Raw genomic sequence first — 23,960 nt, forward strand, 5'->3', positions numbered from 1 at the left:
CAGAAGGCTCCACCACTTACGCTTCCACAGCGCATTTTCTCTCCCAAACAATGTCTGCTGCCCCTAGAGCCTAATTATCACCTAAGAGATGTTAACAGCCAGATCATTGCAACTTCCAAAAGGTTTTGATCAAATACAAGCAAGATGTAGTTTGTATTTGCTGCCCCGTATTGCAGGAGCAGCTGGTCTCCTGAGGTAGTAAAGTGTGGACTGAGTTAATGAATTTAAATATGCTTCTGTTAGATCTTCTGATCATGAATGTAATTGCATCTGGTAGTCTTTTTAATTTTTAAGTATAGAGTATGTGATTGGGTTTCTTTTCTTTTCTTTTCTTTCCTTTTTTTTTAATTCAGTGCTGCTCTTCCTCCCTTCAGGGAATTCTCCGGTATGAAGGCCTTGTCTTCCCGGATTGAACACTGTGAATCTTCACTGTACTGATTCTTTCAGTATTAATTTTCTGTATTAGCAATCCCTTCTCGTCCCTCCCCACTGCAGCTTCTTCCCCGGCTCTGCTTCGTCTGGCGGAAGGAAGGTGCGCAGGTAGCAGCGGCAGAGCCGGCCCGGGCGAGCGGGGCGAGGAGCGCGCCGTCGTGTCGCCTCTCTGCGACCCGTGCCTCACGGCAGCCCCGGCGCGCGGCCCCAGGCTGGCCGGGGTGACCGGGTGCGCGGCAAACAGCAGCCTCGCTCCGCGGAGAGCGAGGGTGAACCCCGGCGCCCGTGTCCCCCGCCCAGCTGCGGGATGGCGACTTTTCTCCCTTTGAGCTAATCGATTCTGAAAGTCGTCGTCAGGCTACGTGGAGCAAACGAGGCATTGCCGGCAGGTCCTATGATGCTAAGCATTGTCCGGATCTCTTGCCTTTGTGTACACCCTCTCTTTGGGGTGAAAAAATTGAAATATGCTGGTCTGAGATCCCCCAGGGTATTCCAGGAAACGGATTGTAATGACCCCGCTACCCCCAGTACTCACAGAAAGGATGAATCCTCGTGTGAAGAGACAGTCAGGGGACTGAATGTCCCAGGGCCGTGCGATGTGGAGCCTCACACACCAAGATCCTCAGCCCTCATCCATCGCCGGTCGGGAGGGACTGGAAGCCTCCACCAGCTCAGCAGTTTGCCAGCGTCTCTGAAAGACCTGATGGCCGCAGCCCAGTAGGTCCCAGTGGGCAGAGGGATGTATCGCAGCATGGTTTGGGCATGTACATTGCCACATTCATATTTCAACATGTACCAAACGTAAGAAACTTTGTGGTAGTTGGTTTGACAGAGAGACTGAGGACATGCCTGCATCCCACACGCGACTCGCTCGGCAGGGCTGCGCTGGCAAAGCCCGGCTGGGAAAGGGCTGGCGCTGGCAAGCCTTGCTCTGCCTCTGCAGCTCAGCCCCGTGCCCCCGGGCTGAGCAGTACCCCCACAAGCTTTTGCTGGCAGTGCTGCTTGGCTGACAGCGCTCTGTTATTACTTCTAACAATTTCAGCTATTCCAGCAAAACTCTTCCATGCGATCTAAGCCCACGAGGGAGAAAAATACTGTGGCAGTGCTTCGGAGGTGAGGTTTCATGGTCGAGACTGGGGCAGAGGCTTAAGCGAAAGGCTCTGTAGACGAGCAGCAAGCACCCCCACGTTTCCCCGGGCGGAGGAGAGGTCTGCCTCGGGCGGCCGGCTGCCCTCGTGCCCGGGCGAGCCTGGCTGCCATCGCACCCCCGAGAGCAAAGGGAGACGCTCTAAATTACTGACTCCTGTCCTTCCCCACCCTCCCTCCAATCCAGTTAAATTAAATTGCACTTGTGGCCTTAATACGTAATCAGAGGCACAGCAAACCCCAGGAGGAGGGAAGGAAGGTACTGTAGTGAGGAGGGGTTGTCCTCTGGGACGCTGCGCGGGAGCGGGCAAGTGGCATCTAGCAGGAGCTGGTCCCATCCCCCCGCAGCCCTTGCTGGGCCTCCCCGGGGAGTCTGGTTCTGCGCTGGGCCGCGGCACTGCGGGTGCTGCGGGGCCGCAGGCGAAGCCGGAGGAGCAGGCGCGGGGTGCGCTTCCCCCCGCCCCGAGGGACGCGACGGGCGTTTCAGCGGAAGGGGAGGCTGCGGGGAGCTGCAGCGCTCGGTCTTAGGCGCCGGCTCAGCTGGCCTTGGGGGCTGCGGGGGGCGGAGAGCCTGCGGCCGGCTCACACACCTCCAGAGTCCTTCAGACGCCAGGCTAGGCAGGAATCCTGGCCCGCTTTTGAAAATATAATATAATTGTCTCAAAAGGACTTATTAATCCAAAAGCTGCTCTTAAAAATCCTGTTCAACACATCATTGCCCATTTTCTGCTCGTCGTAAGTACCCCTGGTAGCCGTGGGGCGAGGGATCTCACCCAGCGCCCTCAGAAGCACGGGGTTAGGTAGCATCTGCTCTTCGCGGTCCCGTGGTGCTGCCCACGTGGGCGGTTGGGCCTTCACCCCGCTGCGACTTGCAGACCCCTAGGCCTCAGAAGGTATCGATCCGAGGGAAAGAGTTCATCCAACAGAGAAACGCAGTTGTTGCATTTCTGAAGACCCGAATTTCCCTCTGAAGGCCCAAACCACGAGCCTGACGTGTGATTTCTGCAGGCTGAGAGGAAGCAGCAGGACTCCCCTAACCGCCTACACGGGGATTTGTTGCACCCCTCTGCGGCGTCTGGGCCAGGTCACCGTCAGGGGCAGGATAGCGGCCTCGACGGGTCACTTGGCTGATTCGGAGCAGTCCTTCCCAGGGCTGCTTGGCTAATGAATTTTGCAGTCAGTGTTAGTTCCCTCAGTCTGGTGGTTCGCTTAGGAGGGAAATTCTTGCTGCTACCTAGACCGTCGCTTTGTCAACTCCTGCTGCACGTTTGCGTGGGTCTGCTTTAAACGAACTGCGGCGGCTGAAGCTGGCAGAAAGCGGTAATACTGTCCGGTAGAAAATACCTCTACCTTGTATTATGCATGTTACAGGTGCTCCTATTCTTTGAAAAACAATACCAGCAAAAGTGCTAATTTGCAGGCCAGCTCGTGCTGGGTTGTTTTCAGGCTCAAGCAAAAGAAGCTGAAAGCAAGAATTAACCTACCGGTTTCCGATCAGGAATTTGTGAGAAAGGAGTGACGATGCCCGTGAAGACCGCAGCGGCGCTTGCAGGAAGCAGCAGCGTTGGCTGCGATAGCAGGACAAGGAGGATGGTCTTGGCGGCTGCCTGCGGCCTCACGCCTGCTCCGAAGGGCTTCTTCGGGTCCCGCTCATGCGGAGGGCAGCGCAGAGCAGTTTTCCTGGTGCTGGCGTGGCCTGGGCGAGATGAGCTGCTTCGCTCTGCGCACCCCGGGGTGGGGGCTTTGCACGTGCCTCAGCAACGTCTCCGTTTCCCAGGGCGCTGCTCCACTTTAGACAGAAGCCAGGCGTCTAGTTACTGCTGCCACAGCCAGGGCCGTACGCGGGGGCATGCCTACATTTGGTGTTTAACACGTGAACCGGGTGTGTCAAGGCTGGCAGCGTCTCCCAGCTCTAAAGGCAGGGCACTGTTACGGGAAACTGGGATGTTTTACTGGGCTGAAGACTGATTTTTTCTCCAGCTAATCCCAGTGTCTGCAGCTGCTGTCTAGCTATCACCTCCTAAAAGGCAGGGAATGAACTCCTGAACATCTGTAACAGCTACATTAAGTGCCGTGGTTTATTGTAGAATTACGGATGATGATGGCTGGATTACTAAATTGTAAATCAATTGGAGGCGTTCTGATGGTACTCTAAACCATGAGAGAGCGACTCGCGCAAAAAAGAGACAGTGATTTATTGCACCAACTGGTAACACATCCATCCCCAGTCATTTTTATTTATCATTATTTTGAAAAGATTTCAACCCTTCGTAAAAAAAGAATAAAAAAAGAAATCTGTAATAATGATGAAGTTTTGTTGCAAGGAAAACTGACGGTCAGGCATTGTGATTTCTGATGATAAGGAAGTGGAAAAGGGAATTTAAGATAGACAGACTTCAGAAATGAGTTGAACAATTGCCTTTGCTTAATAGTCTTCGATGAGCAAAGGAAGGGAGCTTTTTCTTCCTTGCTCTGCACTCTATTCCCGTGAAAGATTCACGCATTATCTGTAGTTTCAAATCACTGGTACCCAGGATTTTGAATGCTTAGCAAGTCATCCATTTCCAAGGCATTAGCAACACAGACAGGATTTATTTCAATCTGTGCAGTTGATTCTTTGATCTGGGGCTTGCTTAAGTGCATTCCAGTGCAATTAATTAGGAAAGCGGTATTTGGCAGTGGCAACTCCAAGTGACCTTAAATGTAAAAGTGACTGATGAGTAGCTGTGCTGTCTCGAGGATTATCTGTTTGCTGCTTGTCAGCATCTGCTGGTCCTGAGCAGGGGAGAGTCAGTTAATTGCGAAGAGGGCGCTTTGCTACTCCCTGTAGCCAGTAATACGACTATTCACGGGAAAAGAAATAGCGTGGGAACCTCTCCCTGCGCTAAGCTGGAGAGGGAACTGTGTAGATGGAAGTAGGACCAGTCATCCCGCTCTTGCCGGTCGGTGTCTTGCAGTCGTTAGCTCGCTCTGCTTTGCCCTGCCGGTCAGTAGTTGTCCCCTTTCGCTGGCCGTCCGGTATGGTTCGCGGAGAGCACGCAGAGGAGCTGTCTGGAAAGGAGGTTTGGAAACGGCTTGTGGCGTGGCTGGCTCCACAAATGGCCCTGCCGCTCTTTGTGGTTTCCTTCCTTCCCACGTGCTGTTTCTTGACATACCCGGACTGGCTGAAATTGTAATGTTCACTCGCGTGTCCAGGACTTGTCGGTCCAGTTTCAAAACTCGGTGCGTCTCCGTTCCGTTTGCTGCTCCTCCCCGCGCAGACCAGGGCGAGCGGTCGTCCATCAGGTTTTGGCTGGAAGGAGACCGCTCCGCGCACCGCGCAGAGGTGCCTGCGTCGCCGTTGCAGCCTCCTGGCACCAGCGTCGCTTCCCTTTGGGCCGAGGCAGCAATCGCCGAGGGAGTCAGGTGCCTGCCCAGGCCATCAGTACCTGCTCCTCTGCCTGCGCCTGCTCCCTTAATCTTCCTCTATGGCTTCTTTATAATTTGATGTGTGTCTCTTCAAGGAAACATACCTCCTGTCTGTCATGCTGTTACACTTTTTCCAAATCTTTCTTGAATCTCAGTGCCAGGGGAGCTCGTGTGATGCAGAAGAGAAGCAAACTTACGGTTCAAAAGAAAATGCAAATTGCAGTCTAAGTAAGTGCTTTGCTTGCAGCCAAGTCAGATAAAGTATCTTTGAATCTTGCATAGTTACTTCTGCTTTGTCTTTGCACTGTGTCAGCTGGCTCCTGTTTTTCTTTTTTCTATGTGGCAACATCGTGAGCTGTCTTTCTTCTGCATCTTGAAATGTGCAGGAATCCAATGCGGAAACCTACTTTAGCAGTTAAAATATGCGCTTGTTTTATTCATTGTAGCTATCTTGACGTCTGGGGAGGCTGAGCCTCCGACATGCTTGCTCTTCTCAGGGCAAGCACAGGGAGAAACCGTCCCGATTTCCCTAAAGCGCCCGGCACCTCTGCCCAGGGAGGCCGGGGAGACCAAAGCCCAGCCTCCCCGCTGGAGCGGCAGCCCGCGCTGGCACTGCGTACGCAGGCAGGACTCACGCTCTGGAGCTGGCCTGAGACCCCCATGTTTCTCCCTTAAACAATCTGCTACCGGGCAAGAACTGCTGTCGCAGGCTACCTGCGCAGTGCAGACTGGTGGTGTCTCGTTGCCGATGTCTCATTAGTCCTCCTCAGGGGTTGAGTCATTTCTTGTTTGTTCTTCATACGTCTAACATACAGGAAGAAAAGCCAAAAAGGAATGGGGACAGTACCCTTGTAACAAATTATTTTATGGTAAACATGGCTGTAATTTCCTCGAAATGCCAATATCTTTCATTGTGTCGTGCTACGATCAGTAAAAGTGAGTCTGCTACAGAGCCAATAAGCGAAGGCAGTGACTTTTTTTTTATGGAGAAAGGCAACAGTTTTTCATATTGAAAGGATCTTGATGAGAGCAAGGGTAATAATAAGAGCAAAGGAATGCCAAGACCAGGCATGGGCTTGCATCCCACGTTTCCGCGGTCTGTCCTCTGCCGGCGCTGATGTAATTCTTCTGGCAGCGCGACTTCCCGGCGCAGTCAGTCAGCTTTCAGATGTGCTATCGATTCGTTGGTTTACTGAGGTCACTTAGGAATCACAACAAACCTCCTGAAACTTGGGAAAGGTAATAAATCAAAGGTATTTGATTTGTAGCTTGCCGTCATTTTTGGTGCCTCGCTTCGGTAGAAGACAGCAGTCAACGCTTCCTAAGTGCTGGGGATGAGGAAGGTTATCGCGGCGGAGCAGAGCACTTGTTTACAGATGGTGCAAGTAACCCGAGCTTTTAATGGGTCCTCGAGGAGTCCCAGGCTCCAGGGGGCTTCGCCTTCCTCTTCATCCCCCGCCTGCTTCCCACACCCTGACCCCCTTCCCCCCCCCCCCCCAAGCCTTTGGCCAATTCTCATCACGTCTGTCGTTTTGATAAATGAGGGGGCAGCTCACTCCTAAGGTCCGTAACAAGCCGTGTATCTTTTTTTAGATTAACTCGTTTGCAAGGGACAGCGCGAGAGGGAAGTCTTGTGCTTACGCAGCAGATCAATTTTCATGAAAAGTCGAGATGTGGTTAAAACTGCCAGTCAGTGTCTGTTCTGCTAATTGGATATAAAAGTCACGAGGCAGCAGGGCGATAGGCCCGTACTTGTTTGCTGGGTGCGAGCCCGTTGTATAGCGCTAACACATCTGAGCTAGGGCTGAGGGTGCAACAGTACACAGGGAACAGAGCGAGCGTCAATGCTGCACAACGCTGAGCTCTAAGGTATAAATGTACCCTGAGTTCGTTTAGGGCGGTAGTGACCTTTGAAGTGTCCGTTTCTGATGGCTTCAGGGGAATTCGCGTGCAGCCGGGCCGGCGCTGGTGCTGCCCTCGCTTCGGGACGGGCATGCCGTGCCCTGCGGTGCCTGCTGCCTCCCCAGCACCGAGCCGTCTCAGCCGACCGCCGCGCCCGGTGGAGGCACACGTCGTTCCTACCGCTCTCCGGCTCCGCGATCCACGCTGGACTCTTGTGGGGTGTCGGATCGAGCGCCCGCTGCTGCTGAGTGCTCGACCGCTCGGGAGCTGGCAGGAGGGAGCCCGGTTTTGCTTGGTTTAGTTTCTGCAGGTTTCTTCGCCGCCGCCGGTCTGGGATAGTCCCTTGCAGTAGTGCTTGAATCCATGCGGTGTTTTTAACGCTGCGACTCCAACCCCACGCGCGTCTCCCAAACGCCCAACGGGGGCACGTTTAAAGTTGCTCTGAGTGGACTGATGGGTGCATTGCGGTGGAAAAGAGTGTCCTAAAACGTTATACAGGTATCTGTTCCTTCCTCCCCTTCTTCCGCAAAACGCTCGAACTGCTGGCTGCTCTCGTCGCCGCCTTCACTGTCAGCTTCTGGTGTCTTTTCTACGGCAGTTGCAGGAAAGATGTGTTAGTTTCCGTACAACGCCTGTACACGCACGCACGGGCTTCGCGCTGCCTCGCCGCGTTGCAGCCTGACCTCCACGGAGTGGTGCCAGGCCGTGGCGCCCAGGATCCTGATGTGCTCCGAATCCTCCAAGTTTTAAGAAAGCAACAGGGGAAAGGCGAGCCGTGGCTTCCCACGCGTGCCTGGTCACCATTAAGTTATTGTGTTAACTCAGCTAGTTACGGGTATTTTTAGGTTTGTGTATAACTGATACAACACATCTCAATTCCTGCTAAAAGATGGAAATATGTAATAGTTTCTGACTCTACAGGTTTTTAACTCCCAGATGCCAGACCTAAGTCATCTCAGGCTCACTTATGCTCTGAAATCTGTCCTATGTATTTCTGCCCTCTGCCAGGATTGTTGTAACTGCTGCAATTAGAGGTGACTCCAGTTTTCCATTTTAACCCCTTTCTCCCCGAGGCGTTTCTGCACGCCCCGGCCGGTAACCGAGAGCTGAGCGCAGCGTGCCAGGCCGTGGCCCAAAGCACCGCATGAACGTTGCCGGCTGGAAAAGGGCTCTTCCTTCAGGGGCTGCCGGTGCTCAAACCCCGTTTCTTTGTTTCGGAGGGAGTTAGACGGGGTGTCGCGGCCGCCAGGATCAAAGCTCGAGGCACGCGGTAGGTGCTCCGCAGCCAGAGCGAAGGAATTTGAAGGTTTAGACGAGATTCCTGCTGGAGCGGTGCTTGCAGGGCGGATTGCAGGCAGCCGGCAGCGACGGGCGCCTCGGAGCCGCCTCGGCGGGACAGCGACCCTGCAGCGGAGAAGCAGAGTGGGGCGAGCAGAGCAAGCGTCGCCTCGTGCCCCGGGGCTGCCAGCCGGCGTCTTCAGAGGCTCTGAATCTGCTTCTCAGCACCCTTATTGCAGAGCGGGTGCAATGGGCGGCATTTGAGCAGCACCCTGGAAGAAAGGCCCTTCCCTTCCTACTACCCCGAGCGGGGGGTGCAGGTCGATTGCTGCTGATCTCTTGGTGCCGGTGTGACGGGTCTGCGCGTACACCTGGCGTTAGGAGAAGCAGTGAGGAGTCTGGGGAGCGGGTATGCACAGACGCCAGCCACGGAGTGTCTTTTTGTATAAACATTTTCAAAATTACAGCCAAACTGTAAAAGGGTGTAGCTTCCCCACAGCTCTCATTCCTTTACAAGACAGGGTAGGTAGATTGAAAATGACCCAATTTTACCGGCTAAAACCCACGCTTTTGTATTTAGAAACCTGTGTTTTGGAATCGCACCCAACTGAGTGGGTCCATGAGAGCTTGATTTTTCAGCCTGAAGAAAAGCATGTAAATACATCTGTAGTACGAGAGTATGCTCTTCTGCTGCAGCTCCCGGAGCGGTCTAAGAGGTATTTCTGGCAATTAGCCCTCCGCAGCCTCTCAGCCCCAGGGCCCGGGGCTCCCTGCTCTGCAGAACCGGCCTCTGGTGGGGCTGGAGCCCGGGAGGACTCCCTGGTGGAGGGGCCGGAGGGTGAGCAGAGCCCCTGTAATGGTGGGTTGTTGCGTTCCCAAACATCCTCCCTTTTAATACAGACAAGTCCCGAGAGCAGAGTCTATCAGGCAAAGCAAACACAGCCATGCAAAACAAACAGTTACCAAAGCAAGTATTGACTCGCTGCGTAGACAGCCTCCGCTTACTGGAAAAGAAAATAGTTTAAGGACGTGTTTACATACTTGAGGATTGGCCTTTCCATTCAATTCCCTGGCTCTCGGCATTTTGTGTGGCAACATTTATTTAAACAGAGGGGACAGAAGACACTTGTTTATTTGTTTATTTTTAGGTATTCTCTTTTTGCATGACTTTTAAAGGGCTGGAGTTTATTGTGTGTGAAACGCAGGAAGAGTCTAAATGAACACCAGATGAGAGGAAATAGGCTGAGGAAAATTAGGGCTATTTGCTACCAAAGGAAGCAATCATTGTACATATATTAAATTCCAATCTTTAACTGAGAGGGCGCATTGTTATGCAGGAAATCTGACTGTGGAATAAAAATGGAAGTAGGTGGAGTCTTCCCAAATCTGGGCTTTAAAAGTGAAAAGCAGAGATTTTGTGCACTGGCAGTAAATAAGCTGTAAGACATTAGGCAACTTGTACTGAGTCAAGTGCTTTCCTTGGCGGGGGAGAATGTTCTTAAGTTAAATGTTTCCCACAGTAATGGAAAGTTACTTTGTGGCTCTGCGTAGAGGGGTAAATCAGAAGTTCATACATCTGTTTTCTGTAGGTAGCAGCATGACTTTATAATCACAATCTAAATTCCTTAACTTTTTTTCTGCCACATTGTCAGCTCATCCATCACTGCAGAAGCCCGACTCACCTTTACTTACTATTTACCTGTAACTCATTGCTGAAACTGCTTCTTTAGGAGACCGTGTCCGTTTTCAGCGGCGATGGTAGCGACCTCATAACCCCCTGCCTGTCCCTGCGAGGCGAGTGCTGAGCCACTGCGGTAGCGAAGCGGCTGCTCGGTTTCTCCCCTCGTCCTCGCAGACTAGCAGGGTCGGCGCACGTTCCCCTTGGCAGGCGGGAGGCAGAGCCACGAGTTGCCTAGCGGTAAGCGATTTACTGTGAGAGCAGGTATGAACTGATGTAAGGACTCTCAAAACCGATTCGAGGTGTGCATAATACATGGACTTGGCTTACGGAGATGCCTTAAATCAGCCACAAATTCCATGTCAGTGCTTCTTTTCAACAACAGAGAGGTTTTTTCAGTCCTGCAAGCTGGCCCGCACCCTGTTCAGTTCAGTTAATTCAGCAAGGACAGAGATGAATTTTTTGTTTCTTTTCCTTTTTTTCGCAGTGGAGAAATTGTAGCCGTAGGGCGTGTTGCTTTGACAGATTGGGATTATATGGTTGAAGCTGACCTATACAGCTTCCTTCCCCTTCTCCCTGCTGGCAAGCAAGATGAAGCATGTGTGATTGGAAGTGGCTATCATTATTTTGATGTTTATCTGATGGAAGGCCACCAAAGTAGTCAAGAAGGACCTGTTACAGACTTTGCTTTTCCTTTTCCTTTGAGGTACACTTGAAAGTTCAGTGAAGAACCTGTAGAAATAAAAAAAAATATTATCTTTTTAGCTGTGTGGGAGAGAAGCAGTTAATCACAGCAGTGAATAGGGGCTTGCACAGTCAGTAAGCAGCCCTTAGCAGATTTTAGAGACCAGTAGTGGGAAGTAAAAAGGGTGGATGAAATAGGAATGTAGGAGACAATAGATGGAAATGAACTGAAGAGAGAAAATAGCATCATATTTAGAATCTCTCACTTTATCAGAATTACGTTGACTGGCAATTAGCAAAAGAGAAGGGAATTTGTCTTTTAGAGGAAGAAGGGTTTCATTTCCCCTTCATTAGCTGAGGAACCTACTTGACAAAGATTAGAGCAGCGTATTACTAAAGGGGGGCTTCAGACACTCACTTAGGTCTGCAAGAATGAGTTATTTTTAACCCAGATCTGCTCAGAGACAGCCTTTGTAGTATGGCCCTGCAGAAAATTGTACTGGCAAGACTAAGGGTGCATCACGCTGGTACGTGAGAATGAGAATGAGGGGCCCAGGGTGGGACTTCTGAAGGCCAGTATTGCCACTGACTCCTCTGTATCACGGATATGTGCCTTAAGTGAGCCGTTGTCATCTGACCTCAGTCCATGTTATAACAGGGACTTTGCCTAATTGTTGGAGGAGGTAGTTCCTGCTCCGAAAGATGTGAGGTTTGGCATTGCCAGAACAGACCCGGGAAGCACCGTCAGCCCTTCACAGAGGGGAAGTGGAGGCGCGGAGAGGTTTGTCTGGGGCACACAGGGTGACTTTGACAGAGGTGGTACTTAAAACTCAAGTTTCCCGGATTCATTTGTATACTACAGCCACAAGACTGCCCTTCATTTCTAATATTGGATTTATTTTTCTCCCTGAATCTTCAATTCTAAACCAGGGTTGCTTATCAAAAACGTGATTTCGTTTTGCTCTGTTTAATAAATATGCTAGTGATTCTTTCCTCAGACCAAACCGTGCAGCTTGCGTGCAGAGCAGAGTGTGCCTCGGGGAGCTTCCGGTGGGTTTTCACCGTGGGACTGCCAGGGAGGTAGTGCAAGGAAAGGCCAAGATGCAACTTTGGCTTCTGTTTTAATTTGTCCTCCCAGCAGTCACAGGCCCCCTGAAGGATATGTGGAAGGGGAGCCTGCAAGAGTGGTAACGCTGTTCTGCCCAGCTTCACATGGGAAGAAAAAGAAAACAGATAATTTACTAAATAAAGCATCCATTTTCTTGCTTGAGCTTGTTAACTCCAGGAAGGCCAGTGCGACTTGGCATTGCATGACCGAACGGGGGTTGTTTGGGTTTTTTATGAGGCAACATTGAGTGGAACCATCTGGGTTAGGAGAAGACCACGCTTCTGAAATGAGCCTTTAGGAATACTTGAGTTAAGTAGCTGTCTGGGGCACCATGCTGAAAGGAAGGGCACTCACAGCTGCATGTATTTAATGGGTTTATTTTATCTCTGATGACAAAAGAGAGCTTACTGGTCATGTGGTTCCTCATAAATTTCAAGCTATTGCTGACAAGTGGCACTGCCTGTGTTCCCAGCCGCACTGACGCAAAGTTCCCCCAACTTTCTGGCTCGCTGTGTTAAGAAGGATGCTGCTCATGGGTGCTGCTTTAGATCAGTATCTAACTTTAACTGAAATTAAATGTAAACCCAAGGGTTTTGAGAATGGAAACTTTTCAGTTAAAATGCTTCAGTTTAGGTATCCTGAGGAGTATCTTAGGTGAATACATCCATGGTCACTACCTAATATCGAAGTGGCTTCTCTCTCTGGTTCCCGAGGCGCCAGGCTACCAAACGATGCACGGTTTACTGTCCTCCGAGCTGAGTGGCTCTCCACCTCTGAAAACAATATCCTTCCGGAGAGCTACATGCAGTTTGGCAGCAGCAATTTCAGTAATCCGTGGGGCATCTCAGCTCAGCAGTTTAAACTATTTGTTAGTATCTCAGTCCCTTTGTGGGTGTTTTTTAATTTGTGTGCTTTTGGGGCAGCTTCCCAAAGTACCTCGCGGTGCCTGGGTCTGCTGCCAGTATGCCAGTTTCCAAGGACACATCTTGTCTCCATGTCAGGATGCCAGCTCCCTGCTTTCCAGCACTTTTCTATGATACAGAGCTGGAAAGTGCACATCGAATTCAGTATAATTTCAAAAAATGTAATCTATTTTACTATGCTTTCCACTCACAAAGATGAATCTTAGAGAGAAATCACTCGTGGTAAAATATTTGCTGGTGCATCATCTCAAATGAAGTACTAGCTTTTATAGTCCAGGTGTGAAGAGCGAGCTTCTTGCTCCTTAGCCTTTTTGCAATCCATGTCCTGTTGAAGCCGTCTCTGTTCCAGTGAACCCGGGAAGCTTCACACTCTATTTGTTAATTAGATTTACTAATAGACTCCTAAAGTGCAAAGAGAGAGAGAAAAGATGGACTGGACTTGTGCTTACAGCAGTGAGATTAGTACCAGCTCTGCCACAGACAGCTTTTTGATTTTATGCACTTTTTTATTTAGTATTTCTGGCTCCTTTGTCTATAAAATGCAGATAGCAATTCTTCTTTCGTTCCCTATCTGTACCTGTGTAGACTGCAAGTGTGGACAGGAATGTCTTACGTCTTTGGATGCCTGGCAAATGAGTCCCTGATTTTAGGTGAAACTTCTAGGTGCTTCTCTAAGCCACATAAATATGTGGCTTGAACGTGTTTCAGGAAAAAATATAACCTTTGGACTTCATGGATGTAAATAAAATGTCCACCACAGTTCACAGGTCCAAAAATGTTGTTAGTGTTCACCATCAGCATCTGTCACTCGAACATCTGGCATTCATCATTGCTTTCCTGTTCCTTCAACTGTCATATTTTATTTCCATCTGTTAGAGGTTTCTTAGCACTGTCTATATAAATCATAGCTGCACCTCAGTCTGGGCAGCTGAATCATTATTACAGGCTGCAAGGTAAATGAAGGAAAAAGGGGTAAATTTAAGGGAGGTGTTTCTCTCTCTGCTCCCCTCTGTCCTCCCCTCTCCCGGTATACAGACGACATGCCAGACAGTATTACTAGACAAGCAGTCACTAGTGTGATCTTCCTGGTATGGGCAGAGTGAAAAGTTCCCCAAAATGGCAAATGTTTTTACCAGGCCTAGATACAAAAGCAGAAAGCAGAAGAGGCGTTAGAGCCTGAAGTGACACTTTTTGCCATTGATGGAGAGACCAAAACTTACTGCTTTGGAACAACCCTTCAGCAAATTAGTAGTAAATTGGGAAAGCAGACATTCCTTAAAATCAGACTTCCCGGGAAATACCTTTAATGAATTTTTTTTACATTCAATTACTCCAGTCTTGTTGTGGTAATTTAGGTGACCTCTAGGAAGAATAATATTGAAGGTGTTAGGAAAATATAGGTGCGTTAATTTTAGCCAAAGCAGATTTTTTTTTATTTGACTTTTTTTTTTTTTCTGAAAAGTGTGCAGTACCCTCGTAATGGCCATCACACTTAGCCCTCCCAAGCCTCCCTGGCAGAGCAGCAAGCCATAGCAGCATTGCAAAGATGCATTTTTGATGGGGAAATGTCACCCCCTAGATGAAGTAGCTCAAGGAGCCTATGTTTGTGTGCATTACCCTATCAAAACTGGGTGCTCCTGTTCGCGTGCAAGGTCCTACAGCCCCATGAGCTTGCAGCACATGTGGATTTAATTCCCTGCCTATTTTAGCAACTAGAGAAGGTATTTCCTTGTTCTAGAAATACCCTGAGACTTCACAGTGCTAAGCTATTGGAAGGTAATGAAAGGAAAAGGCCCCTTCCCCACTAATTATCTGGAGAGAGCTGTTAGAGGCTGCCACTCTTATCGGTCCCAGAACTTTATCCCAGGTTCGTTGTGGGCCAAAGCTGGAGGATCTCGTTGTACAAGACAGCTCTCATATTTTCAGTTCAAGAGTCTGCTCATGTTGTAGCGCACTTCATTATACTCGGAGCAGCAAGAATGTCCTGTGTCACTACGTACGTTGCTCCTGATAGTCTTCCTTCTTTACTCTTTTCAGTCTCATATATTGAAAGGGTTTTTTAAGTTTATTTGAATTGATCATGCATCAGCAGAAATAAGAACGAACTGTTGCTACTCGTCCTGTCATGCCTTCTCTTTCTACAAAGCACATTGCATTCCTGATTTCAGTTTGGTTTTCTCTGACGCTGTGTTGTTACTCTGCTGGTGTCCTGCTACTCAGTGCAGGCTCCCAGATTTCAGCTCTGCAGCCAGGTCAGTCAAGGTGTAGGTGGCCTGGTCAACACATGCATGAAGTGAAGGTGATAGGGCCAACTCAGCAACAGAGCTGTCGCTGGCCAGTCCTGCAGAGCAGCTCTGGGCTCACGCAGAAGGTGCATGGAAAGGCCGGGCAGTCCCTAAAGCCAGAGCTGTTCTGTGAAACAGGCAGGTCCATTGACTTTGGAGGATTTGTTCTGACATTGCAGCCTGTTGCTAGAAAATGATGTCCTAATGAAGGACTTACTACTTGGCATGACAAAAATGGTGGGCACTGAGAAAGAGAAATACGGGTCAAATGTTGCACAAACTACTTAGCATTAGCAATTCCAAGAAGAAAATAATCCAAGAGTACAGGGGAAGGGATGCTGCAGTGTTGATTTACCCTTGTCCTTTTGGTACCTGCTGCAGATCTCAGCTTGCCAGGTGTCTTTCTTGTTACTAGCAGAGTATTTATTTTATTTTCTCTTCTTCTTGTAGAAAATTTTACTACATCACACTGCTGAGAGACCCCGTATCTCGTTACCTCAGCGAGTGGCGTCACGTCCAGCGAGGAGCTACGTGGAAGACATCCTTGCACATGTGTGATGGCAGGACACCAACTCCTGAAGAGCTGCCGTCGTGCTATGAAGGCACGGACTGGTCCGGCTGCACGCTGCAGGAGTTCATGGATTGCCCATATAATTTGGCCAACAACCGCCAAGTGAGGATGTTGGCTGACTTGAGCTTAGTGGGCTGCTACAACATGTCTTTCATCCCAGAGAACAAGCGAGCGCAGATCCTGCTAGAGAGCGCAAAAAAGAACCTCAAAGACATGGCCTTCTTCGGCCTGACGGAGTTCCAGAGAAAGACTCAGTACCTGTTCGAGAGAACTTTTAATCTGAAGTTCATCAGGCCCTTTATGCAGTACAACAGTACGCGGGCAGGTGGGGTGGAGGTGGACAACGACACCATACGGAGGATCGAGGAGCTCAATGACTTGGACATGCAGCTCTATGACTATGCAAAGGACCTCTTCCAGCAGCGCTACCAGTACAAACGGCAGCTAGAGAGGATGGAGCAGAGGATAAAGAATCGGGAAGAGAGGCTTCTTCACCGGTCCAACGAAGCACTTCCCAAGGAAGAGACCGAAGAGCAAGGACGCTTGCCCACTGAGGACTACATGAGCCATATTATAGAGAAGTGGTAGCCTAGGCAGACTTTTATATTAATGAGATTCTAGGGTTTCCATATAAAAGATCATGGAAGTAAAATTAAAAAAAAAACAACAAAAAATATTTTATTTAAAAGCAAGTCTGTAAAACAGAAGATAGATTGCTTCCTTAAGCATAGGGTCTTTTTACTGTTTCTTACAAGACCGACGAGATTCTTAAAAAAATAAATAAATACATAAAAATAGGAAAGGGTCAATACCATAATGCAGAAGTAAAAAATGCACAAATGCAGTTACCCACTCTTAGGGCCAAATACAAAAGAACGTTTCTTATCCTCCCAATTCAGAAATAAATGACAGAAGTAGGATTTTTTTAAAATCTGTTTATCCCCTGAGCATAATGATATGAAGATGCATAATTAAAAAACAAGAAAAGGGAGGTTTTCTTCTGTGGATATTTTTGGAGGTGGGATGGAAATTGTACTGTTTGTGAGTAAATGGTAACAGTGACTACGTTGAGGCTGTGCTATCCTGTCAGGCTGTGATCTAAGCACAAGGATAGTTGCTCGGTTTCAGCTGGCAGCCACTGCCAGAAAATAGAGCATCATAAAAATAAAAGAAGAAGAAAAACATCAGAGGATGAGAAACATTAAAGCAAATTGACTGTGGCCTGGGAGATGTACTTAGCACAGTGGTTTTGATACATTGCACTGGTATCACATATGCATATGCAACTTCACCATAAAAATAAGAGGGAATTCATGCACAAAGCTCCCCAGATTTGCTTCGCAGGCAGGTCCCAAAACAAGTTAAAAGCCAACCAAATTCCACATAGGCTCAGACATGCCATTCATCACCCCACACAGCTGCAGTTCATGCCTTCATCAGTATAACACGTTAACAGCACGTGCAAACCCTATCCTACGTATTAAACAAGGGAGAGCAAGTTAAGTAGCAATAGTCCCTCATACATCTGCAGGACCAGTTCCAGGGAGACCCTGCAAATACTCAGTCACTAATGGCAACATGATGAAGGGGTGATTTTGTTTTGTTCGTTGCTATATAAAATAAGTAACTACAACAAACATATATATGTACCCATATCTGCATTTTTAAAGTCAGTTTTACTTGTTTTTATCAAGAAATAATGCATATCAGCCTAGTTCCAGTGAAGTCAGTAGAACTGGTTTCAATGGAAACAGGATGGGGCTCTATTCCAGGGCCGTAAAAATTTCTGACTATGGGTCTGAATAAATTATGAGACTGTGAACATTGTCTTTCGGCAGAATGCCTATTCTGCAGCTCTTTCTTTAGATGAACAAGCTGGGTTCATAAAACTGGAAGGGGGAATCATGGAAAATGTTTTCTTAGTCTCAGCTCACTTTCAAAGCAGAACTTTCTTTCTCTTTTAATGCCATTTTTTAGGGACTCATGTAAGTTTAATCCTCCAATGTGGTGACAGTCTAACCAGGTTCAGTTTACTGGCTTTTGACTCACAGAACAATGCCTTCTCTAACTCCTCTTCCCACTCACCAAATTAAAGTATGGCTTATTTTCTTGCTGTTGCAAGCACTTCTTTGTTCGGCTGGAAGCATGGAAATGAAGCAGTTTTTGCCTGCTTCGTGTCTCACTCCATTACTACTCAGCCTCTAAGGCCTGAACCGACTATTGTTTAGGGTAAAGTATGAATCAAATGGAATATGATCTGATTTTCAAAGGCCCTGTTAACTATAGATCAAATACGGCATTGAAATCGCAGGAGAGGCAGAGTGATGATACATTCAGCTTCAGCAGTCGTTTTTACAGAGCCTCCCTTTCTCATCACACAAATCCACCCAAGTGCTGCTTGTTTGGTGTTTTAATTCGCTCTCTGCCTCTATACACTGTTCCCAGCAGTTTCAAATTGAGACCAAGTTTTGCGAAGGAGCTGGCTGCCCTAAGTGCTGGCACTGCCTTGTTTCTTCTGCCTACACCCTGGGGGCTACACCTTGCATTTGGAGATGTTCTTCTCCAAAAGGGTGAAATGACTAAAAGCTTCAGAATAGAAAATACAAACAGCACACTGAGTGAGTTAAAATACGGCCCTGTTACAGCCCTGATCCAAAGTCCATGGAAGTCGAAAGATGTATTTCCCATCGATTTCAGCTGGATTTTGATCAGGTCTGCAGCCTGATGCTGCAAAGCGCATAAGCACATGCTCATCTTCAAGCACAGGGAGACACTGTTACCCATGCTTTTGGCTGTTACCAGTGATTGCCCGTGGTGTTGCTGTCCTTAAGGGTCTGTCAGTGCTTCTGTCAAAAACTGGCCCCTGTTTCCAGAGGTGTGTAACTTGGCCATGAGCATTTGCTCCTAGCTGAAAAGTGAGAAGCAAAATGAAGCGATTTTCAGATGTTGGCTTGGGGGCAGAGGATATTACAAATCCATTTGTTCATCTCTGAATTCCAGGACTGGGAGGAGCTATGTTTGTTAGTTCCCAGCACTTTTATGTGTTGCTGTAACTAAAGAAAACATTTATATTTAAAAAATGCAATTTTACGGGCTATTTACCCAGAAAACCAATACACGGGATATAAAAAGCAACTGTTTTATATGCACAGTTTCCAACTTTACGCAGAGGCTTTTCACTGTGCATTCTGTGTTATGGACCCATAATGCACAAATGGTTACCACAGCTAACCCGGGTTCAGAGCGCGCATCGGAGCAGCTCCGGGAGAGGGCATGCTGCGGATGCTCAGGCAGTACTGCGTATGCTGGTGCTGACTTCTGAGATCAGTTCTGTACTGAAGGCCAAATTCTGCTCTCATCTACCAAAGGGTGACAATAAATGGGACTGTGTACAATCAACACTGATAACATAATTTGGCCCTGTGTGCCTGAGTTGTTTCTGTATTATGGGCTCTAAGTAACCAGCTGGATTTTAATGGATCTATCTGCCGGGCGCTCTAAATCAGAGGGAGCCTCTGACCCTAGAAGCATGTCAGTAGAAGACCTTCTTCCAACATTTTCTTTGTAATATATTACAGTAACAAGCAAATGAAATGAAACTACAGAGTCTTGTTAACAGTTTCACTTCAACCCATAAGAGGAGGTCTGACCTCAGCTCAGCACTGAGGCAGAAATCTCTATATTTGAATCCTGCTCCTGGCAAATTTTTCAGTTTTTCCGCCTGTACATTAGGAATAACAAATTTACGCAATGTAGAGGTACTGCAAGGTATAAGAAGTAAAGGTCGCTTTGGATTCTAAGTATGATTCTAAGTATGAACATAGGAAACGGAGAGAGGTGACCCAAAAGCCATCACTCCTCCTGGCTGCTGTGCCAGTCTGTTTAAGGCTGTAGGCCATGCTTTAATTTATTGTAAGTGCTATGTGCCAGAGCACAGGTTGCAGGACATACTTGGCACTATTTTCTTCCTTTAGTGGGTTTAAGGGAACTTTTTTAACATAATGTGAATGTAGTTTATTGTGATTTTATATGTACTACAGTTTGAAGTGGTACCATTTCTTTTTCTTATTTTAGGACTGATTATTTGATGCTACAATAACATGAAAAATGTATGTGTAGTTTTAAAATGAATGGAGAGCAATGGCTTTAAGGCACTCCGGTGGAAGTAGCGGCCAGATATTACATTCTTGTTAAATATATGCCCCTTTCTTCCAGTATGTTTTTCCTGAGACTTCCAGATACACTGAGACCTTCGCTACATGAACTGTTTCTTCATGGGGCCAGTTGGTGCTTCATGATCCAGGTCAGGATAGGTGAGTTATTGGTAAAGTCAGGCAAGTACAAGATGGTGACTTCTCACTGAAGTTGCTGAGATAGTTCCCCTCGAATTCACATTTTGCCAGGCGCTGTGACACTTCAGTGCTTGTCCATCCGCACAGTCTTTCTGCTCTGGTTCCCAGGACAGCCCATGAGAAGTCTTTGCAATAGCTGGGACTGTGCAAGGTGTTTCTAAGGGTTTACACAGTCAGTAACATTAGTGCGAGTGCACATTTTGGACAGCCAGTTGTCTGGTGCCCAGCCAAAAATGATGGGCCTTAGCCTGTGCCGCCGTACGCTGTGCTGACCCTTGCACACCTGCAGAAGAGGGGTGACGCTCCGCATGGAGGAGTCCCAGCCAGATTCCACACCTGCTTTGGGTAGGTGGAGAAGACAACACGCTGCACAGCTAAGAGGAGGGAGGTCTTTTTGCTTTTAGTCACCTGAACAGTGTTAATGTCATTGTTCGATGGGTGTTCTTACTGAAAACTACTGTTTGTTGCTAGTTTGTCTCGTCCCACCTGGCCCCACTGAAGGAACCTGTCTCCCATACAAGCACTTGCCAGGCTGTCAGGTGTCACCTTGTACCCTGGTATGGTTGTGGACCCAGGCTGTTGCTGGGTACAAAGTCATTGAGGAAAAGTTCGCAGCAAAGGATCTGTGTGGATTTCTAGCACGCTTGAATTTCTCCCCTCATGCCCAACATATTGGAGTAAACAGGGAGCACCTTAGGTTGATGTTTTTGCAATCCATAGTCCCCTGCTTGCTTGCCAAACTGGAATGGCAATAGAAGCAGCATCAAAAAGGTTCCAACAAGCTTTTCAATCCTCTCTCGCAGGGATGTCCTGTAGGAGTGAGAAGGGCAGTTCAGTTGCTGAGCGTACGAGCGAGCGTACGAGCAAGACGGAAGGACCACCAGAAGTGGCAGTATGGACACATGTCAGTTAGGAAATGGATTTGTGACCCTGAAGCCATCAAATCGCTTCACAGAGACCACTGAACAGCTAAAGACGGTAATGATTTTAGGTCATTATAGAACAGGGCCTGACCTAATTTATAGCCTGAGGTTAAAAGCTTATCTAGCCTCTTAATGATTTTTGAGCTACTCAGACCCCCTCCTATTCCGTAGAGCTTTCTGAGTGTCACAGAAATGGGTAGCGCTAGGGTAATTTGCAACACAGACTATGCTAAAAATTGTATTTCCGAGGCTATAGCTTGGGATGCAACCCACCCTATCTGCTGGATTCGAATCGCAGGGCTGGCTGTGTTACCTTTTTTGTTCTTGTTTTTGGTCATATTAGCATACTGTGTGCCAGTGGCAGAAGTGAATGCAAGATTCACTGCCTGATCAGCAATAGAGCCAGGCCTTTAAAGCACAGATCAGTTAGCAGTAGTTCCAGGTAAACCAGCGAGCAGTGACGTTTGCCTCTGCACAACCACAGTTATCTGTGGCTGCTTGTTTTGCCCCATCTACAGGAATCCTGCCAAAGTGAATGCAGTCCTGATAAGCACCTGGGTATTAATGCCTGTATTGTCCCAGCTGCAGGTGATGTTTTTCTCCGTAATTTTTAACCATACAAGCTGAAAAAAAATGTAATTTGCAAATGAGTCTTTCTCTTCCCTCAAAGCCCCGCAATTTCCCCTCCCCATTTTTCCCCAGGTGTCTATTCTGCAGACTGGATTGAGAGAGTTGTACTATAATGAGTAATTTTATATTCAAATGGTTTACTGAGCATGATTTGTTTTGTACATATTGGAATATGATTTAACTTATTTTTATTGCCCCTTTTCATCTTAAGCTTTCTTTGTAAGAAAAAGACAAAAATCCCCACCCTCTCTCAATGCAAAGTTCCTCTATGTTTGTGTGTGGTCTGCCAGGCGAACATGCAACAGCCACAGGATTTTTCACCGGTCCTTACTGGTATCTGATTTTATTTTTCATTGTCATTTGCTTTAGTCTGAGGCTTTGCTTATATTGTCTCTTCTTTCCTCTCTGCTGCACAAGCTGCACAGGAAAGGGCAATGCAAGCAGGACTTTCTTTTCCTCCCTCCCTCCTTCCTCGTGTGCTTTATATACCAAGGAACTCAGTTCTTACCTTCTAGGAGTTGTGTGACTGAGGGTAAAAAAATAAAAATGTCCCCCCACCCTCCTTTCCCCCCTCCACATTGTAGATCAAACAGATTCAGCTTCTCTGAAAGTGCTTGTGGCTGGAGTCATTCCATTGGGCTGAATGTGTATGGTTTGCACTTTTTTTTTTCACGTCAGGAACTTATAAACAACAAAAAATAAAACTGTTAAACTTGAGCCAAGTAACACTTAAAGCTTTATATATTTATTTATAGCATCTTACAAAAAAGTGTTAAAAGGATTTTTTTTTCCACAAGAAAAATTGGATTAAAAAATAATCATCTAATTGTTTTTGTCTAGATCAAGAATGAATGTTAGCAGATGAAATAAACCCTAAAACTGAGCATCTGTTATTTGTGTGTTGTCCTTGCATTGGCCTTTGGATGCTGTTTCAGTATGATACGTCTTGCATTTTGCACTAGAGATAAAACCACTAATGGAGTTGATGGAGAGTATTTGTTTTCTATGAAAAAACCCCAGACTCCTAGCAGATATATTCTAGCAGAAACTGCAGTCTGTTAATTCCTATTGTTACACTTGAGCCAACATTACAAAAAGCATTTCAAAACCCTAAAGCCTATCCTTTCATCTTTTTAAAAATTAATTACCTTTAATACTGTGCAGTCCTCTTATTTTTCACAGTTATTCCAATGAACAGATTTGCAGGCAATAAATGGTGCAGGTTAGACCAAGCATTACAGAATAATTAACAGAAAATCCTTTGTTTCCTATTGAAAAGTACTCCCACCAAATGCGATTTCTGGAGATGTTTTCCAGTTAGGGAACTGAAATAACTGGTAAGCAGCAATGCAGCCGCTCTGGATACAAAGTTGGTAAGTTAGGGGAGAAGTAGATGATGACACCAGCACTTTACACTGTCCTGAGAGTGGCTCGAAGTTCATGCAGTAGTGGAATACTACTGCTAACCTGTCACCTAAGCACGATTAGGCGTCCCCGCTTCCACCACACACAGGTATACACCTTCAAGCTGCGCTGCTCGGGCTTTTTCTCTAGCAGGGGCGCACCAAGCTCTGCACAGGACCTGGCTGCCGGCTGGGAGGCGACGCTGCCCCAGCTCCCACGGGCCGCCCAGCCGCTCCGGCAGCGCTCTGCGGGTGCTGGGGAAGCTGCCGGCAGCTCGGCCCGAGGACACGGCCTCACTCCCATTCCCGCGGGAAGCTAAGGCACAAAACCTCAGAAGTAATTTATTTGTGTTATGCTGCAAGGCCGCGGCACGAGCAGCCTTCAAGGCCAGCTCGCCCCACTCGGAGGCTTTCGCTGCATCCACGAGGTGACGGTTCCTGCCTGAACCGTGAGCTTTGACCTCTCCGTTGTTCTTCCTAGCAGTTACGGCTGTGCAGAAAACAGTCTTTCCCTGTGGTCGTGGCGCCCAAAGACACCATTACAGCTGGGCGCTGCGCAGTCAAGACCAAAAAGTTCCAAAGAAACTGGAGTTTTATTAATCTGTTAATTTTATTTACCTTAGAATAGCAAAACTGTTTTCCACGTACATTTTTAAGCCACGGAGCACCTGGATGCTTCGAAAGGGCTGATCAGTATTGACCAGTGCTGCCAGTACCTCCTGCAGCTGATGGCCGTTAAGCAGTGAAGCCTGTTCACCTGTGCCAACCACTGCGCAAGCGGCCCACGCAGCTATCACGGAGCACGGGCAAATGCCCAGGGCGCAGGGAAAAACTTAAACGTTGTCCCCACAGCTTCGTTCATCCAGACCTCCCCATCGGCAACGACCGGGTCTCAGCGGGTGGGCTGTGTCCCGCGCCACGGCGGCACCGCCCGGCCTGGTCCGGTCTGGTCTGGTCCGATCCGGTCTGGTCCGGTCCGGTCCGGTTCCCCCGCAGAGAGCGCGCGGCGCGCTGCCCCTCGGTCCCTAAAATGGCGGCGGCGGCAACGCAGCTTCGCTTCGCTTCTCCGCTCCGCGCCGGAGAGGGCGGCCCGGGCCCCGGCCGCTCCGCTCCGGTAAGGGCCCGGCGCGGCGCCGCCCCCCTGCCGGGGCCACTCGGCGGGCGGAAGGGGCGCTGTGGGGAAGGGGCCGGGCCGGGAGGCGCGAGGGCGCGGCCGTGGCCGTGAGGGGACGGGCGG

The 23,960-nt window shown here is 48.3% G+C and overlaps 1 protein-coding gene across 2 annotated transcripts in view; it reads left to right on the forward strand.

Moving 5' to 3' along the window:
* Positions 1 to 22,204, forward strand: part of HS6ST1 (heparan sulfate 6-O-sulfotransferase 1) — a 198,947-nt gene extending 176,743 nt beyond the window's left edge. The window contains exons 2-3 of one of the 2 annotated variants that reach the window (XR_010390528.1): positions 15,295 to 19,728; positions 20,571 to 22,204. Coding sequence is in view for 1 of the 2 variants with exons in the window: in XM_064516978.1 (XP_064373048.1) it covers positions 15,295 to 16,003 (709 nt within the window). In the remaining variant the exon portion in view is untranslated. Of the gene's footprint in view, positions 1 to 15,294 lie in introns of both variants that reach the window. The other variant, XM_064516978.1, reaches the window with a different exon arrangement.
* The last annotated feature ends 1,756 nt before the right edge of the window (positions 22,205 to 23,960 follow it).

Source organism: Dromaius novaehollandiae, chromosome 9 (assembly GCF_036370855.1).
Source record: "Dromaius novaehollandiae isolate bDroNov1 chromosome 9, bDroNov1.hap1, whole genome shotgun sequence".
Taxonomy (NCBI): domain Eukaryota; kingdom Metazoa; phylum Chordata; class Aves; order Casuariiformes; family Dromaiidae; genus Dromaius; species Dromaius novaehollandiae.